Consider the following 19,770-nt stretch of genomic DNA (forward strand, 5'->3'; position numbering starts at 1 on the left):
ATGATCAGAGGTAAGACTCAAACAGTTGGTGGATCAATCACATGCTTGGTTACATTTTGTTTAGCACCCAACTCTTGATCACTCACTTGGTCACGACATTTTCTGTCTGTCATTTTCTGTCGACCAAGCAGGTGATGGTCGCTACAACTGTTTGAGTTTCACGTCTGATCATCACAGTAGAGATCGTAACGCGGACAATATTTTGTTTCAACGAACTGTGAACTGATCAAAGTAAAAAAAAGTCATGACATTGTGAATGACCAAGCGTTGGTCGCAAAAATGTCACGAAGCATGCATTGATCACACTCTGTACCACCTCTGATTATCAAGATTTAGTAAGTGGCGCTGACATGGATTTTGTTTCAGTCAGATTTTTTTATGACATTGACAGTGACATTTTGCAGCACTGGTCACACCAATCTTTTTGTGTATCACCTCTGATTATCAATATTGAGTACGTAACGCTAACATAGATTTTGTTTCGGTCAGAATTTTTTATAACATTGACAGTGACATTTGCAGCACTGCATATTGCACGAAGTTCGGATGGCTATTACTTGGCTCTTTAGAAATGCCTCCAAATTCAGACACCTCAATAAAGTCTGTTCTGGAAATTCCGGATATTTACTGTAAAGTAAATGGTCTGCTAAAGTAAAGGACACCTATTAAAATATCATGATCACGTTTATTTAAAAATTGTTTATACCTAGATGCTAGATTGCCATTTACGGTTCTCAGTTGGTACAAAACTCGTTTTTAAAATGCTAAACACTACCTTTTTTATATAACTTTCCTATGATGCACAATGGGAGGAAAGTTTCGATAGGGCTGGTAAAATATGGCCATTATCAGCCAGATTCAATCCGATCCGAATATAAAACAAGTTTGCTCGGTCTACCTTCTTTATCGTGGTAACACGTATATCAATTAGTTAAAATACATTTCAAATGCATATATCGCAAGGCAAACGATGGACGGAATTGTATTAAGACAATTGACGAACAATCGTGCATCTTAATTTCTGGCGAGCTTAGTTTACACGCGTCTTTGAATGATGATCCAAGAAAGAACAAAACTAGCTGCTGATTGTTGTCTTTGCTACTGTAAAAATATACACTTATTTTACTTTTACGTGTATGTAAACTTACTTTCTTATAAAACAAACAATACTTTGTATCAGCGATTTCTAGAACAAATACACAGCGCTCAGTGGCTTTGTAAGTCGCCCTCCAGCACGGATTCACGGGTCGAATGTGATAATAGTGATAAAGAAATAGGAAAATTTGTAATTGGCACATCTCTTCACGTTTTGCTTCTTTGCTGAACTTTCATTCTGTGTTAAATTTTGCTACGTTTGTCTATAGTACAATAAATCCAGTGTGTGTTTGCTAGTCTTCTAAACGTAAACCTCGCCATGCTTTGGCTTCCGTTTGCTTAGTGTCGATGCGGCTGAGGAAGAACTGTCCGCAGTGCTGGAAGGTGGTTGGCGGTTTTTTTCGTTACTCATCGTGACGCTCGTACTGATCTCACCGTTGTCACACGGTAGCTCGGTAATGATCGTGCCGCCAGTGGTGGTGGTAGTGCTGGTGGTGCTATTACTGCTGGTGTTTGTAACGGGCGTCACCGTAAACGAGAGCGGAATGGAGGTAAGCGAAATGGGCAACAGGGCGTCCGTTTTCGGCACTAGCACACCCGATGCTAGGGAAGTGCTTCTGATGCCAGTACTAGCGTCAGTTGTGTCGTGCGACCTTCCCGGTCCGGCCGTGATCGGAATAGTACCGGTCACTGTAGTACCGTTGGCGGAAACAGCCACTGCAGTAGTTGTTGCCGGAAGGACAATGACGGTGTTGCCTCCGAGTGGATTGGGTGACCCACCCAACGAGGATGAGTTGGTGAGTGTGAGCTCAAGGTTGGTGCCATCCTTCCCAAACGGGGACACTGCAAAGTAGGGACGAGAACGTGAAAACGTTTGCTCTAGAGTAAGGGTTGGTAGGCTATTAGTGATATTTCAAACGAAGGAAAAGAGTTACAGCCAACAAATGCCGAATGATACCTACCGGAACTCTTGAGTGTTGATGGAAGGATTGATTTGGCCAGGGAAGCCGTTGCGGATTGGCCTGAGTGTAAAGTGTTAGTCGTCGAGCTGGAATCTAGCTCTTTGATCGGTGCTAATAAAAGCGTCCCGACCACTGGAACTTCGTTGTTGTTGAGCGTGGCCGTGGATGCCGGATAGATAGAGGGATTGTTTGCAAGCTTAAAGGAAAGTTAGCAGTCAATCATGTGTGTATTAGGATCGGGTTAAGCGGGTTTTTGTCATTTGCATCATTTACCTGAGTCGCCATCAGTGCAACACCGGATGCAATGTTGGCGGTACTTGTCGTTACTGTACCGAGTGGTGCGACACGGCTTTCCTTCGTCACGTCTGGTGTCGGTATTCGTGGGCGCGCTTTTTGCGGTACGTTCGATATGACTGATCCGTTGAGACTAAGCTTCGAATCTGGTAATGGAAATAGCCATAATGTTAATGTGCTCCAATAGATAAAGTACCAAAACAAGAGGAATTTAGAAAGCTTACTCTGCTTAATAATTTGTCTCGCGTGTCGACCAGACTTCCGGTTCACGAACCGATCATACAAGCTGACCTTAGGGGCAGGAGCCCCTGTGACAATGGGTTGACCGAGGCCTGCTTCTGGGCTGGAGTAGACAGAATTGTGTCGATTGCGCGCAAAAAGACCACCGGACGAGTAAGCAGTTGACGAACTTCGTCCCGATCCCATGCGACTGACCTTTCCAAGCCATCCCTTCCGTCGTTCAGCCATTGGAGTGTCTACGCTTTCCTGCAGCATGAAAACAAATCAGGAGAATCATGTTAAAAATTGCACCAGACGTGCGCGGTACGCATTTTTCTTACATAGTCAGCGTACATCTCGTCGTTCATCATGCGCTTCCCACCGACGGCACCGATGTTTGCGTAGACCGCATCCGCCTCCTTCACCTTATAGTGTTCAGCCGATCCTTTCGGCTCCTCGCGCCGATAATGCTCAGATGCAACAGTGTACGGTAGGTCTTTCGGTACGACCTCCTCCCAGTACTGATCCTTCAGCAACTCCGGATGTTCGTCGTGCATCTCGTCTACAATCATGTACGATGCCTTAATGTGTCGATCGATGAGCCAATTCAATTCGATGTCATCGTCATCCTCGCCAAATGGATTGATCAGCACCTCAGCTACCTTCAACCATCCCACGTAGAACACAAACTGTAGCACCGTGAAGAGTGGAAAGAACACATCCAGCTCTTGGTATGTGCCGCTCGCCGCATCGTAGGTTGGGATCATCTGGCTACCCATGATGGCAGCGGTAAAGTACGAGTACAGCACAAGTGTCACGACCTGGGTGTAAACCAGCGGTACGCACACCGTGTCGTAACCGATCAAACCACCCAACCTACGCCGAATGTCGGAGAGCTCCATCAAGAGCGTCTGCACGATATGATCGGACGGGATCAGCTGATCCTTGCGCGCACGATTGATGATGTTTGTAGCCCATACCAGCGGCATCCAGTACTTCGACATGGGGCTTTTGGAGTCCATAATCTCGAAAATTTTGCGCTCACTTTCGAGCATCAAACCAGCATCGACCAGATGCTGCCAGCCGGGGAACCGACGCTTAACGCGGAGCGAAATCTTCTGCAGCGTTATCACGTACGATAGGACCATGTAGCGCATAATGTTTCGTCTCATCAGCCGTCCCGTTTCATCCTGCAGGAGAAAGAGCGGGTTAGTAAAGCCTATTTGAAATTGGGCCAGTTAATGCGATTTACTTACATTTCCTTGGATGGCGGCACTCACGAACAGAGCGAGTGTGTCCGGCCATGGCAGCATCCGATACTGTTCCCACCAACGCTTCACAACCAAGCTGACGTAGAATCCGAGCACGAACGAAAGTGGCACCGTTTCCCGCTGTTGGCCAAAGTAGGTTCGGATTCGTTCGAACACCCTGTAGCAGCAACCAAGAAGAAAGTGTTTGAAGAATTCGAACAACAACAAAAACAAAAAGAAGCAAATCGATCATCTTACCTTTTACCATCTTCGCTGAGACCGTAACGATATGTGAAATTAAGTGTGTAATAGACTAGCAGATATGCTAACAGTTCCCGCCAAACGGCTTTATAAACACTGCCACGCCATCTGAAAATTTATGAAAAAGGTTGTTTTAATAAATCGATTTAACGAATTCTTTCTAGATTTGAAACGATTACTGAACAAACCCAAACCCTAATACAACCTAAACTACTAAGCTAAGCGCTAAGCTCGATTCACGGCTTGGAATATCCCAAAAAAGATTTACCCAGAAGATACACTTCACTGCCGGCCATTCTATTCCTACTTAAGATACTATTAGCTACGAATAGTGGGGCGCATTGTTTAGTGATGACGTTCACCTAAACCAATGAATGTAGAACTCGTCGCTTGAAATTACCTTAGAACGTTTGCCCGACCAAAATAACAGTTGCTACGTGCACGGCAATAGAAGTGGATCAGTCCCAATGGCAAAGAAAACCTCACACACACATTCGTCCACAGAAAAAAAACCCCAATGGACGATGGAATGTGCATACAGCTAAATTAGCACGAATCAGCAATTAAAAATAATCAACACCGTGTTACTGCTTCCTTTGGTACGAGGAAATAGTCATCCAGAAGTGTTCGTGGAAGGATTGTAAACCCCAAATCTTATACTGTTGCTGTTATATACCGCAAGTAATGTATACAATGTTAAAATTATATCCAACATTGATTTTCCCTTGTTTATGGTAACAATATGGCATGGAAAAAATAAAACACAGCAATAAGCAGTAAGAAGGTGCTAGTCAACTGAACCGTTTACCATCTACTGGTATAATATTATTTGACTTACAAAACTATGAAATGAGTGTACCTATATCCTGTTATTAATCAGCCAAGAAACTAATCTATCGATACGTCGATTTTGTAAACAGCTGGGGTTAGCTTTCCTCTTTTCCAATAAACTTGAATGAAGCGCTCTTGGCAGTTGCCCCAGTAACGACACAGCAACATCGGGGTTACTATTGGGGACGCGTGTTTTTTGTTGTGCTTTTGTGCGGAAGTTTTGTGTGCGATCAAAGAGCAATGCACACCGCAAAGCTTCGAGGACGTTTGAAGGAGACAATTAATTGCCTGCATATAAAGCATTTTCCGATCCGTGCCTTTTCAAGACAATTTAAGTCAGTGTAATTCGAAAACCAGCCGGTTCGGCTCCTAGGTAGATTGTTTAGGGTTTTTTTCTCTCTCAGGGTTATAGGTAGAAGCTTATGTCCCTTTACCTGTTGGCTTCAAGAGAAAAGACCTAATCAGGAATGGCGACGTGCTATCGCTGCACGAAGTGATATTTACTTTTTACAACCATTTTTGATGAAATGTTTGTTAATTGCATATTTTGGGTTTATTCATTTCTTATCTTTCACCGTACAACCGTAGTCGTTCTTAGGTTATTAGCCTAACATGAGAGCTTTCGGATATTTGTGACTGATGGTGTACCTATATAAGCAAGATGGTTACAGCCAACCTGTATGGAAGGGTTCTCTGTCCATATTATTATTAGCTCGTCCACTTGACGACTTGGCATGACGACTGTGCCATGAGAACGACTCGATTGGATGTTTAATCCCTTTGGATGGAATTGTTGAATGTGTGCAATGAGTGTCAGTATTTAATAAAAAAAATCAACAAACAATCTTGAATAAACTAAAATTCATTTTTATCGTTTTTTTACGAACACAAAGGAAACGTAAAAAGTCAATTTAAATATTGTAAACAACAATTGTCGTGCATACTTGAACCAACCCCATCTGCAAGATTCCCCGATTGGCTCTAGTGAAGACTACACTGAAGCGGTCGTTCAGTTGTTCAGTGCACAACCGGTTGTTGATACCGTCGACGACACCGCATGTGAACGTACGTAATTATCACCTGATCTTTCATGGGCGACAAAAGCTGCCAAGGAAGTTCGTGTGTGTGTGTGTTACCGGCGGGTAGCTAGTTGCAGCGCGGGTTCGTCGCTTGCTGTGCACATCTCATATATGCATTTATGTTTGAACGCTCTTGGGTATGACCTTGAAGACTGGCTACCGGTGATGGGCAGGTTGGTCAGCCTGTCAGTCAAGCGCCAAAAGCTTTGGAGAGTTCGTCAATAGCCTCAAGGATAGCGATGGTAGAGTTAAAGGAAACAGGTCCCGTCTTAACTGGTTCGAGCGCTCGAGAACCGGGTCGGCTGTTCCGGAATACTTCCGGCAAACCATGAACGATGGTCAACACATTGTTGAATCAAGTAGCAGCACTGAATAGCATTCAACGCAACGAAACATTAGGGCATTGGGGCATTATCAGCTAATCGATCCATTAATCGATTTCGAACCACATAAACACCCCACCCGAGCAATAAATCATGTGTTGCACTTTGATTATTCCGCCCCTCTAACCTTGACAGGGGCAGTACATTATCAAAACGAAGTGTGATACAAGGGGAAGTTTGCATTAAAAAAAGGAAATTAATAAAACGTGAGCGTGCTTGAGGCGTTAGTATCGGATAAAGTACCATTGCGCCAATAAGGTTGTGATCTTTGCCTGTACAGTGGGATGATTTGCATGACTCAAAACCGTTTACCGGTGCAATTGTGTTTGACATTTGGTTGAAGATGCATGTGGCAAGATGTAAATGCATAAATAAAACTTGTATGAGAAACGATCGAATTGAATAAATATACATAGAGAGAATACGTAGGACCGTTGTGTGAAGAAGATTACAAAGATTTTTTTTGGAACAATGAGTTTAATTCGAATCTTTTCTAATTTTGAATTCATTTTATAATATTGCAGAAGCAAACAAAGGCCAATGAAAACTCACTAAATAACCTTGTTATTTATTATATTATTGAGCACACAGCCATCAGTGTCGATCTTAGCCAACCTTTTGACTTCGATTGTACCGCGAATGTCAGGGACATACATTGTGAGAGATTGTAGATTTGAACACATTTGTTGAAAAACGTAAGAGTGAGAGTATGGGCTGACTGTTCAGCAATTTAACAAATGAAAGCATTGAAATTGTTGCTTTTCAAGATTAAGCATACCAACATTATCGTACATCATAAAATGTACATAAATATTCCTTGTTCAAGCACAGTTTGTATATGGCGATCATGGTCAAAACTATCAAACAGGATGACTTTTACGAACACTCACTTAGGCACGTACCATGCGCTAAGATTTTCGTTATTCGCCAGATGTTAATCCGTGCATGCCAGTCCGTATTTCTGTGCGTAACCGTTTAATTAATATTTAAATATCGTCCTGTTATTTACTGCTGACTGTCATGGAATCTTTACCCTAATACGTGAGCAACCGGACTCAACGGGTGCGGGATAGGGGAACTGATCACCAATCAGCATGTTACATCTAACTACTGCAATACTTACTTCCATAGAATTCGCCAAAATACGCCAAAGTTGCTACCGTTCGGTACCTCCGCTGAATACGAAACAGTCATGTTTGCTTACGGCACGCGTCCACTGTACTCGGGCAGGAGCAGCTTAGAGTTTAGTTATTATTTCATTCGGAAGGACTCGTGACTGTGGGGACTCCGTGTATGACTAGCGACGATGATGCGACACGATCACGATCAGCTTCGATGGCACATTCACAAACACACTGCGCAGGGGTATGTAATATCGTGTGTATTTTACACTGTTCACGCACCTTTCGAATTTTGAGCTTAAGAAGAAGATGGTGGGCACATGTTACTTGTCACATGCACGTCACGATCCAAGGATTACGCACCGGTGTGTTGCGATGCGATCATGCTTAAAACGGCACGCGTTGCGATGCGCATGTCGTCCCGGCGACAAAACAATCGGAATAGATTTTACTGAACACTTGCACCAAATGATCACTGCGCCAACACCGAATATTTGCCTCTAAACGGTACCAGCCAATCTGAATCTGTGGCTGAAGAGGGAAGAAATAAACTTTCGTTTTTTTACTCTTTTCTCGCACGGCCGACGGTTGGGTAGAGCGTAATTTGGGACTTTGTTTCACTTTCTGCGATCGTTTTCCTTGTGCACTGTACACTTTGGCACTTTGAGCAATGAGTTGATTTTGCTGTGTACACTTATTTCTCTCCCTCATCCGGCTGGATGTTGTATAATTTTTGCATTGGAGGTTTCGGTTTTTGTGTACGCAACGCAACGTATGGGTGTTAAGAAAGGTTAACTATACGAAGCCGTACACCGTACATGGGCATAGGGGGAGAAAAGAAAATACACAAAAAGGCATTTAATAAGATTGTGAGATTTTTGCGTCCATTACCCCCCATCCTCCCATTTTTTTTAATATGCCGACAAGTATGAAGCTGCAGTATGACACAGCGATGTGACGGAACAAGCAAACCCCAAAGTATCACTAGACAGAGGAAGGAACGTCATCGAGATCAGCCACTTCCTTAATCGGTAAGCACCACCGGCGCTTCGTGTAGAGTTAATAAGTGTGGGAAGCTGTTGGAGTAGATTTCGTTTTCGTGACAATTCGTCTGTGCCTGACCGTTGGACTTTTGTATATCCTGTTAGGGGTGTGGTTAACGGACAGGGCGACAGATTGTCTGAGGGGTTCTATTGATTTGTCTACGTGGCGTGGGCAGTAGCGGTGAGTGGTGATACATGAGCGTAGTCAGCAGCAGGCTTGGTAATAAAAAGAGCAACACTTGAAGAATTTTGTAACTCGTATAAGAAAAGGTGTTATATACGGAAAGCTTTTCTCGAGTGTAGTGGAATTGGAGCGGTCGTTGCTTGAATTAGCTCGAGAAGGCAATGCTACAGATCAGTGTTGGACCACGATATCACACTTTAAATCGTTCGTGATAATCAAACCCCAAATTATGTTAATGTGCGTTTGCAATTAAGAAATGGAAAAATCTCTTGGTAAGATCTACTTAGGTGAGTTAATGAAATGAGAAGAGAGTAGAGACCGTGTGGTAAAAATACTTGTAATTAATTATCAATCTTCACATTTCATTTCAGCAAGCAGCCCTGTCATTTAGAGGATTGCTGGTTGCTATAAAGACGGTCGAAGATCAAAAACATAATTGTGTGACATTTTATTCATTCTTTTACAGTGTCCCCTTCAATCCAGACATCGAATTTCAAGTTAAGAACGTAAGAAGGTGTATCATATGGGGGTATGTATCAAATCCTTACTCTCATTGAAATTGTTTTACGTTGTTCTTCACATTCACAATGTGCGTTAATCCATCCACGATTTAATACAATCCATTCGAATGCCACTAATTGAATGCGCGGAATGCATTACAGCACTTCCTTTGGGTGCTGCTGTTTGCACACTTTTAGTCACCGGTCATTTCACGACTGGTGTATTGTAGGTGATTTGTCGAGATTAGGCGAGAAACAAAGCACTATTGCAATATCACTTAACAAGCTTTATAGCTATAGCTTCATAGCATTGGGTCATTAATAACCCGTGTCGCAATTATACAACCCCCTCCCCCGTTTCCTTTCCCTCGTTTACGTCTTAACGCCAGCAGCAGCACCGACAGTGTGTGATGGTGGTTACACGATCGGACGCCTCTCAGACAGACGCTGTCTGAGTAATTAGCTGTGATAAAAATCTTACCAAATATTCCAAACCGTCCCGGTACGTTCTAGCAACTGTGTAGAATAGATGGTTCGGGATGCTCGGACAAAGTTTCTCTAAGCTTCCCGAAAACGAATCGTGTGCCACGTTCCAACCACACCAGAACAGGTTCTCGGCGTCACAGAATCGATTGAGTCTTGGGTTTTGTTGATTTGGTGTCTAGGGGGTGCAGAATTTCACACACCACCAGCACCGCCACCTGTGTAAAAACCCCTTTCCGAACGATATCAGTCGAATGGAAATGGCCGACCAATAACCGGTTAATTAACAAACAAATAATCCCATTCGTCCGTCTGTTGGGTTTGCGTAGTCGCGAGTGTGTGTGTGCTGTGTTACGTTCCCTGCTGATGTTGATGCCCAGAACCACCTGTCCTACTGAGGTACGGGTGAATGTCAAATCATTTCGAAAGGGAAGCAAAACAACAGACTCGATCGTTACGAAGTTTCGATCGTCATTGATTGTTGGGAAAGAAGTAAAAAAATCTAATCTCACGTTTAGCAGTTGAGGAGTGAAGCAGGGAATGGGGGGAAAGGCCCTACCAATGTATGGGTGCAATCAATCATACAATGCATTGGTATTGGGCTGGTACTGAATGGTGGAACGAGAATTAAAATGGGCCATTGTATCGCCGCTAGTTGGGTACGTTTTCAAACGTCAAACGAGCTCATCGCTGACACGAGGATAGGATCTAGGCAGAGCACGATCAATGATGGAATTAATCAGCAGGTAGATCCATTCCGTTCGGTTGGCCAGCAGCGGTATTGGTAGATGCAAACAACGGCCGCTGGTTGGTGTGTTGCGTGCAAACAATTGGTATGTGTGGTCTTGGTTTAAAAGTTGGCACGCGAAAAAACAAAACCCCACATCCGGGGGCTGGTTGTGTTGCTTTTTTTTGTTCCCCCCTTTTGCTGATGCTGATGAATTGAAAGCGTTCTTGGGAGGGGAGTTTGGGTCAGGTCTGTGTGTGAATGAGGTCTCGGTCTCAGAACATCTGGGCACAATGTAACCGGCCGCTTCTCGTCTTCACCCTGAGCAGATGTAGAACAATCGCAACGGAGTTAGTGTTGATAATGATAGTTCATTCGTTAGCATTTTTAACCTATGAGTTTGAACAAAATGAGCTTTGAATTACCTTACATGTAACATTAGAAGATAATTTTCACATTATTTCACTCTATTTTCAATAAAAAATAACTTATATAGTTCAATAGTTCAATGCAACTGATGACCTCACCAACAAATCGCATTGCCTGTGAAGATCAGCATACGTACTCTGTAACAAGTTCTTGCAAGAGACATTCTGTAGTAATAAGCGTATACAGTAGGTGATCGATAACTCGATGTGTTTTACTGGAGTGTTTTTTAATTGGAAGTTCGCTATCTAGAGTGATTCTCAGTTAAAAGCCACATAAATGTCAAAACATGAAATATCCGGAATCTTACGAAGAGAAATTTATCCTCTCAGCTAGCGGTTACTGTATAAGAAATCATCAATCTCCCTATACAAGATTATCAGTAGTATCTCTCGAACGAACAGTTTCATAACAGGAAGGAGCGTATCTCAGGAAGTTATAATAGAAGATGGTAGATAATGTTGCGTTTCAGGTTATTACATAAATAAGTATAAGATTCCATGCTCCTGGAAATTGCTTTATGGCTATAAGCATTAAGTTAATCAAAAACAATGTTTGTGGTTATGTTTCGCGAAACATTTTCCACGCATTAAATTATGACGTTATTTTCCATGGAATAATGTTAAATACTTCAAAGTTAAATAGACAAATACTTTCTATTCCATTGCAAACGATTTTAAATGCATATATATCCGTTTTAAAAGTGTTTACAGTGTTTACCAATCACATAAATAGATTGTTCCATGGGGTACCAAACAGTGAAGGGAGATTCGTTCTCAGGTTTGTCGATTGACAAAGTTCGATACACCATCGAATGTTCCATTCAGCGTCATTGGAGCAAGACATTGAAGCTACTAGCTAACAGCACACATCAGTCAGCGAACGTCATCGCATATGCGTTGAACGATCGCACAGAAACCGGAAGAGCCCACATTACTGCGTAACGCTTTAACAACAAAAAAAACATTTGCGCAATAAAACAAACTATTTGTATATCGCGTACATTCATCCAAGCGTTGCAGACCTGCAGACAGAGTACGTTGGATGCTGGTAGTGCATCGTGTATGTCACTGAACCTATGACGCTTAATTTCCATTATTTTTCTGTATCGCACAGAGCAGAGCCGGTTATGCCGGTTAGTTTTATGGTATCGAAAACTTTCTCGAAAATACCCTCGGATAATCGGTGACAAGAAGCATTGTGGTGGTACATGATGGTAGAACATGAGTAGCGGGAGTGTGTGTTTACCGATAAGTAAGATCATTCTAGACGGTTCGATGAGAATTGGTAGATAGTTTGAAATGGTTTTTCTCAAAGATAAAGTTTTTCAGCATTATTTGGGGAGATTTGGGAATCGTTGGATGAATCATAACCATTCACCTTGGAAGATCACCAAATGAAGCGCGTCACTTAACACCTTACACCGCGTCGTCGGTGTTGGTAACAGCATTTTGCAATGGAAGATATTTTCGAACTCGATCGTACACGATCGTGACCTGCATTTAGTGTTATTTTCGTTTCACTCGTAGTTCGGTTAGTGGTGCAAAACCATCTTGCGTATGAATAATGGAACTACTATTTGACGTTACTATTGATATAACCCAAACGGCAAGCTGTTCAGACAGTCGGCGACCATGGAGTTGTTTGCGGTTTCGTACCACTGCTCTGCAATGGCACTAACCACTCCTCGTGCGTGCTGAGTAAAGGCGCCACAGGCAATCTAAATCATCATGATGGATGGGTTCAAGTGATATAAGAAAGAATCACATTGTTTGGCTTCGCACATTGGTGTGTACTTTTACCTACTTTCAACTGGTGCTCATGCGCTCTTATATGACATGTTCCTTTATGTCTAAGAAGTGGGAGGCTTGTGTTGCCTGAAACATTTGCATGTTGTTTATTTAAACAAAGCATCTTTTGGAGTGTAAAATTAAAATGTTAAATAAGATGCCCACATTAAGCATATATTTTCATATATTTTGCTACTATACGCGTAGTGCTGGTTTCGGTCGTATGGTTTTGTGTTCCCTGACCCTGCCACTAACTGGCGCTAAGTGGGGATTTATGCGAGCTGATTAAGTATCAAGTTCAAGCCAACGTGTTGTGAACGCTGCCTGTTGCCAGACTCGTGTCAACAACAGCAACATACAACCAATGCTAGCAACAACGACCAAATGAAGCGCCTAGTCAGGTGTATATTTGGTTTCGAAAATTACCCCTTCCCGAACCGGTTGGCAACCTTCCGAATGTGGCAACCAATTTAGAGTGGAGCGCATTCCACGGCGCTGCGCACCGCCACCTTGAAACAGTTCACTAACATCGCATGCACGGCAGCATCATCTCGACGCACGAGGTCACGCTGTGCCGAGAATGGCCTTCCGAGGTCGCAGATGGGAAAGAAAAAAGCCCTCCCCAGAGGTTCGCTCATTCTACTTCGGACCGGGTTTCCAACACGCACAATGCGCCGAACAGCGTGGCAGGTCGTATGCGCATTTGTATCTTCTACGCGAGATTTCAAGCGGCTGCGTTAGAGTGTGTGTTAGAGCAAAAGTTGGGAGGAGTAATAGCAACAAATCGCCCGAAGGAATATGTGAAGTGATTTGAAAATTCCAACCTCACGGAACGTAACACACGGCCAGTCAATCCATTCGTTCTTCATTAGGCAACGCTTGATTGAGCGCTGTTGTGTGGCTCAGCCGTAGTGATTTTTATTACATACATACACTTCTGGGTAACTTTTGTCGGGAAACGGGGCTTCACATGACGGATCGCAACGGTGTTGACCTTTGTTGGAAGTATCAAAAGTTGTTTTTTTCCCTCGTGCTAATGTAAAGATTTATAGGCAATCCATTACGTCAATACGCAAACAAGCTGAATTTTGCCCCTAAAAGTGGAAGCGAAAAAACAAACCATGAACGTTCCAGACTCACGTTCTTTAGGGTGAACGGCCACCAATCAATCCTGTTTGCCTCTACGCCTTTTAATAGAACGCATATGGCAGGCGTCAAAATATTACCATAATATTTGCATAGGACGATTGTAATACAGCATCATAACGGCTAGGAATAAATTAGGAATCAATGTTAAAAGAATCATAACCGTGGGTCGTCTAGATCAGTATTCGCCTAAAGATCGGCTGTATAACACACGTTTTGCGTAAAGATGCCGAAAAAAGTTTATTTACATGCTTGTCTGTTGTTGTTTTTTTTTGTCAAAACACTTTCCAAACTGTGGTGTCTACGAGCCAACAGAAATCATGGATCAGGTGAAAGGAGTTCCGGTTCCAGTAGCTTCCTTCTTGATCGAACGATCGCTAATTTTGGGCTAGCCGGTTTGCGCACGCTACTTTGCTGAACGAATCTCCTTTAGACATCACATCAACCGCGCAGACCCGTTATTAGACATACGTCCAAAAACACTGACCACCTAATTTCATGACTGCCAAGGTGGTACACCGGATCAGTCGTGTTACGATTTTCAATAAACAAACGCCTGGTTCTTCATTACTAAAAGCCTGGGGAGGTGTTGTAGTTGCGGTGAGTCGAACGGAAAAAGTCGCACTTCTTATGTAAGTACGATGGACAGGGGTGTGGGAAGAGGAGATTAGTAGGCTGTGCTCGTGGTAAAAATGAACGATTCGCCAACATCACCATTGCCAGATGGATGATGATGGTGATGATGATGTTGGGCTTCCCCCCAAGTGGAGGGCTTCCCGCTTGAGGTAGCATTGCGCTCTTTCATCGTTGCGAGCGCTTCTTGCAGCGTTGATTTGCTTTCGATTTCGTGCTCACGCGGCCGCCACCGCCGTCTTGATTACACCAAAATTGCAATGTTCGCGGGGTGCAGATTGCGTATGTGGTTGTGTGTGTGTGTCTGAAAGTGTATCGTAGTATGCGTTCTCCAGGGTCGTTTGTTTGTTTGTTTGTTTGTTTGTTTTAATGATGACGACGAACCAACCAAGTCGGATCCACAAGAAGGGGAGCACGGCGGAGACCTTAGCAAAATCCTCATGCGTCTGCCCGTTGGGTTTCACTTTTTTGTGATAGTAACTTAAAGCTGGCATGAGGCTTGGCCTTCTGTTGTCGGAATTGAATGTAGTTTGACAACGGATCTCCGATCATCGAGGAAGCAAGCGTGCTGTGTCCTAATACCCATCCTAACAAGTCTTTGGAATTTCGCAACCGATTGTTGTTGTTGTTTTTTTCATTTTTTGATGAAACTTGTTTGCCGTTCAGGATGGATTTGGTTTTCGCAAAAACAGGTTATGCGTTTTTTTGCGACTAATTTATGAATCGCATACTGATAATACCCAAGATGGTGAATTCATTAAGTTGTATGCAAATTCAAACATCCGTAACATCTTCGCCAAAGTAGGTGGTGAAAAATGTGGTCCAGCGGTCGGGGGTCAAGCGTTACGATCAACAGTGGCAACTGAAAGTTTATGGCATTTTTGTTCAGGCCACGGGCATGGAATGACAATTGCAAGTTGCTCGTATGCATCGCATAAACATTGCATGCGAAGCAAACTCGCACCCACACATGCAAAGGGTTGGAAACCGACCGACAGGGAAGGGGGAAGGGGGGGGGAGGGGGAAGTGGCATGCACGTGCCCATTTGCAAATCCGATCCGATTGTGAAAACATTGTCCGCGTTGCATTTGGTGTACGGTGTGTGCCCATTAGTACGGCGGTGTGGCTGAATCGAATTTTCGGGTTGATCGTACTTGGTGAAAGTGCTAAAGAAAGTTAATGGCAAGCTAATCAATGGGCCCACACAAATATTGTGACGGAAGGATAAGCGAATTTCAAATCGAACAAAGGTCGATCGATCTTTTGTTTATTATTAGTTGTAAAAAGGTATGAACGGAACATATTTGGGTACACATACTTTTGTACACTCGAACAATATAGTTATAAAACGTGTTACTTTGTTGTTTCATTGGCTACACTGAGGCGATTGGGACGGATCGTGTCCTACATTGTGTTCGACCGGTGCGCGGTTGTTCAATTGTGAAACAATCCTACTGTTATTATGCCATTGGCTAGTTTTCATTGCACAATCCACTGCTACGAGGTCAAATGATGGGCTACATCACTTCATGTAGCAGTATACGAGGTAGATATGCTAGCCGTGTCACTGCTTTAAAATTGATTCCAAATTAGCACTGTCTCCTGCGGCGATCGTGTACCGACATTTCGCGAAGTTGTGCCCGATCTCTTGAATCTTTCGATCGCATTGCTCGATAAACTACTTATCACGAACCAGAACACTCTACATAGATGGAACGTTAACACACATACACACTAATACTAACGTACAAATGCACACGCAAACTGAGACACAGCACACTGTATACAGATGCACGCGTAAAGGGACAGTTTAAATGACCGGAATACCGTCACGCGCTCAACCTGCTCGTGTTGTTTTTCTTTTAACATCGCAGTCACTGCAGCGGACCCGGAGCCAGCCGGAAATGGCACTTGCCATAGAACCAAAGAGGTGGCGGTTAAACTGCACCACTACCACCGTTTGGGGCTGCGCCCTACAACGATTGGAAATTGTACCCGGTCGCGAAAGATTTCACTGAAACGAAGCACGACAGCGAGATTGCACACGTCTACAACGATATTTGGGGCGGTGGAGAACTTTGGATAAAACTGTCACCCGCTGAACGTACGCGGTTCTGGTGCGTGCGAGGTGTTGGAGGGGAAAGGGGGTACAATATCGACACAGTAAACTCGACCGAGCAGGAAAAGCTTGAACTAGTTTAACAGGATAATTTCACAACACAAACACGCACACATTTTGGGCACACGCGCAAGGCGTTCGATGCGTTGAATATCATCGATTACACAGATCAGGCATGGCACAAACACGATCAGTGCGATCGGTTTATTGTAATTAATAAACGTTTAACCAACCTATCACAGTGCTGACAATGGCAGCAGGCGGTGACGCCGTCGCGTAATGTGTCTGGTGAGCAAGCAACCGCATAGACTCGAACGCACGAACAGCTTGTACGCAGGTGTTGCAGCCTTCGCTCGCGCAACTAATTTTCGACTGACACGGTCGGCGTTCATCTCTTTGTGTGCTAGCTGGCCGATCGCGGGCATGTTTGCTTGTGTTGGTGATTTTTCCACGCACTATGGGCAAACGATCATCGATTGTCAAAGTTTTAAATAAAAATAATGATTTCGTTATATTGGTGAACGTGAAGCAAATCTGTGCATTGTGAAATTGGAAATCTAGTGTTATCTCTTTGTTTCTGATTTTATTTTAAATGGAGACTTTAAGCCCACTGGCTTCATTCGCCTCTGCACAGGGGAAACTGATATCGTAGGTAAAACTAAATGAAATTAGTACTGTAGCAATCTTAAGACAAATTTAAAAGCGAAGAAAATCTATAGTAAACTTGCTTGAGTTAATTTTTTTTACTAAAATAAAACTTAAAACTTACTAAAGTTTGTGCTGAGGGTTAAGGAGAAAAATGTTCTGTTTCAATTACTCCAAACAATTAAAAATATTTAGTTGAGACATAATCATACAATAATTTATTTGATCAAATATATCTATCTATATAGTCTTGTCCCGAGTTAAGCGATACAGGAGTTATGCAAATTTTAAAAGTACATATGTTCAATGCAAAATAAATTCCTGGCCTGGTCTAAATGGCTTCTTTTAAATTTTGAGATCGTTAAAAAAACAGAATTAACTGATTTTTCTACCCGAATTGTATTGAATAAGTAATTAAGTACTAAGTTTAATAAAACATTTCTATTTATCTACTATATTTTGGCTGAAAAACGGCATATTTAACTTATCATGCGCTCAAACACACCGAGTCAATGTCACGCCGTGAAGCGTAAAGTAGCCACAATCAACATGATTAAATATTTTCACGCTTAAATGCATGTACCCAACTGTCATCCTGTATGATCATTGGCTCCTCCATTGTCCTTCCACACATACGGAGCCAAGTATCCTTCTGAGCATCTTCCTCTCGAACGCGGCTAAGAGGGTTTCGTTAGATTTAGACAGTGTCCATGTCTCAGAGGCGTATGTGAGTACCGGTACTATATAGGTACTATATAGTCCCAGCTTCGTCCGTCGCGACAGGTTTTTTGAGGTGAACTGATTTTTCAGGTTGCAGAATGACCGGTTGGCAGCCAACATCCTTGCGCGCAACTCAGCTTCCATGCTATTGTCACTGCTGACCTTTGACCCAAGATAGGTGAATTCTGGGTCGACTTCAAAAGTGCGTTCACTATCTGCACGTCACGCCTACGTATATTCTGATTATTTATTGGTAGGTCCGCTGATGTTGCCACCATCAGTTTGGTCTTTGCCACGTTTATCTGCAATCCGAGGTTCTCTGCCGCCTGCTCGTACCCTTGGTAGGCTTCTGCTACATAGGATAGCCGCAGACCAATGATGTCTATATCATCAGCGTATGCCAGGATCTGGGTTAACTTATAGAAGATGGTTCTCGTAGTCTCCACCCGTGAGTCTCGGATGGCCCTCTCTAGCGCCAGGTTGAATAGGAGACAGGCAAGCCCGTCCCCCTGGCGCAGACCCTTCGTGGTAGCAAAAGGTCCTGAGAGTTTTCCATCCACCTCCACCTGGCAAGTGACGTTGGTCATAGTTATTCTTACTAGCTTTATCAGTTTGGCTGGGATTCCAAAAGAACTCATATCGTCTTACAGTTTTGTTTAATTGTTTAATTGTTTATTTCTCGTTCAATGGATAAAAATGGATCCGTGTGAATGTTCTTAAGTCTAATATTAGTTAGAAATAAGTAGAAAGATCAACTTAATAATTCGTTTCTAAGGCAGTTTTTAAACGATTGCACTGAGGTTCCAAAATCAAACAAATGACGAACTTCGTTAAACACCTTAATTATGGAGTTGATGGGGTCTCTAGATCCATATCCAGTTCGACTACGGTTCAGAGCAAGGAACGGACGAGAACAAAGCTGACCAGCAGGCGCGTAAAAGTTTAACTGTTGGAGCAGGGATAGACAGTCGATGTTACTTTGCAGTAAACCAGCCATAAACAATTGTTGCGCGGTATGGCGTCTGATGTGGAGCGGTTACAGTCCGAGAAGCTGAAGTCGCGTTTCATAAGGTGGCAACTGACTGCCAGGCGGCTAAGGTAACAAGCGTGTTGCGTATCGGGATAAGCGACGCTGTATCGATTCCATTCTCTCAGAAAGTCTTTGGGTTGAGGGCTTCCAGACAACACAGGCGTATTCGAGTACCGGGCGAACCCCGGCTATGCTATCATATGTGGTTTTGAAGTCAATGAAGAGATGGTATGTGTCGTGTCTCTATTCAGCCATCTTCTCCAAGATCTGCCGCATGGTGAAGATCTGATCAGTGGTTGATTTTCCGTTTCGGAATCCTCTTTGATAGTTTCTGACTATCTCTTCGACGTGCGGGACAAGACGATCCTGAAGGATCAGGGAGAATATTTTATAGGCGATATTCAACACCATAATACCCCTGTAGTTGTTGCAGCCCAACCTGTCTCCCTTCTTGTATTTGGAGTAGATGATGCCGAGATTCCAATCAAAAGGCAACGATTCGCTATCCCACACCTCAGTAACAATTTGATGAATCTCGTTTTCTAGTCGTGCACCTCCATTCTTGACCAGTTCAGCTGCAATTCCATCGGTCTCGGGTGCCTAGTTTTTTTTCAGACGACCCTTTCAGACGATACCCTTTCGTGTTTCTTCTATACTAGGTGGCAGTAGCATGACACTATCTGCTAGTGGCGCTTCTGGCTGTTCGTTAAACTGGTCGTTGAGTAATTCATCAAAGTACTGAGCCCACCGCGAGAGGACCTCTGGCTGGTTACTAACCTCTGGCTGAGAGAGAGCGAAAGAGAGAGAGAGAGAAAGAGAGCAATAGAGA

The 19,770-nt window shown here is 43.4% G+C and overlaps 1 protein-coding gene across 2 annotated transcripts; it reads right to left on the minus strand.

The window, feature by feature from the left end:
• Positions 1-665: 665 nt before the first annotated feature.
• LOC120894195 (bestrophin-2) lies at positions 666-16,923 on the minus strand. Of its 2 annotated transcripts, none has more exons than XM_040296632.1 (9): positions 16,780-16,923; positions 7,498-8,026; positions 4,079-4,189; positions 3,827-3,998; positions 2,912-3,760; positions 2,576-2,837; positions 2,331-2,497; positions 2,058-2,253; positions 666-1,938 (listed from the first exon to the last, which is right to left on the minus strand). In XM_040296632.1, exons 2-9 carry the CDS (start codon positions 7,566-7,568, stop codon positions 1,397-1,399), a joined length of 2,370 nt encoding a protein of 789 aa, XP_040152566.1. In that variant the 5' UTR covers positions 7,569-8,026; positions 16,780-16,923; the 3' UTR covers positions 666-1,396. The 2 variants fall into 2 exon arrangements, with proteins under 2 accessions (XP_040152566.1, XP_040152564.1); XM_040296630.1 differs by having other exon boundaries at positions 666-1,974.
• Between the last annotated feature and the right edge of the window lie 2,847 nt (positions 16,924-19,770).

Source organism: Anopheles arabiensis, chromosome 2 (genome assembly GCF_016920715.1).
Source record: "Anopheles arabiensis isolate DONGOLA chromosome 2, AaraD3, whole genome shotgun sequence".
Lineage (NCBI taxonomy): Eukaryota > Metazoa > Arthropoda > Insecta > Diptera > Culicidae > Anopheles > Anopheles arabiensis.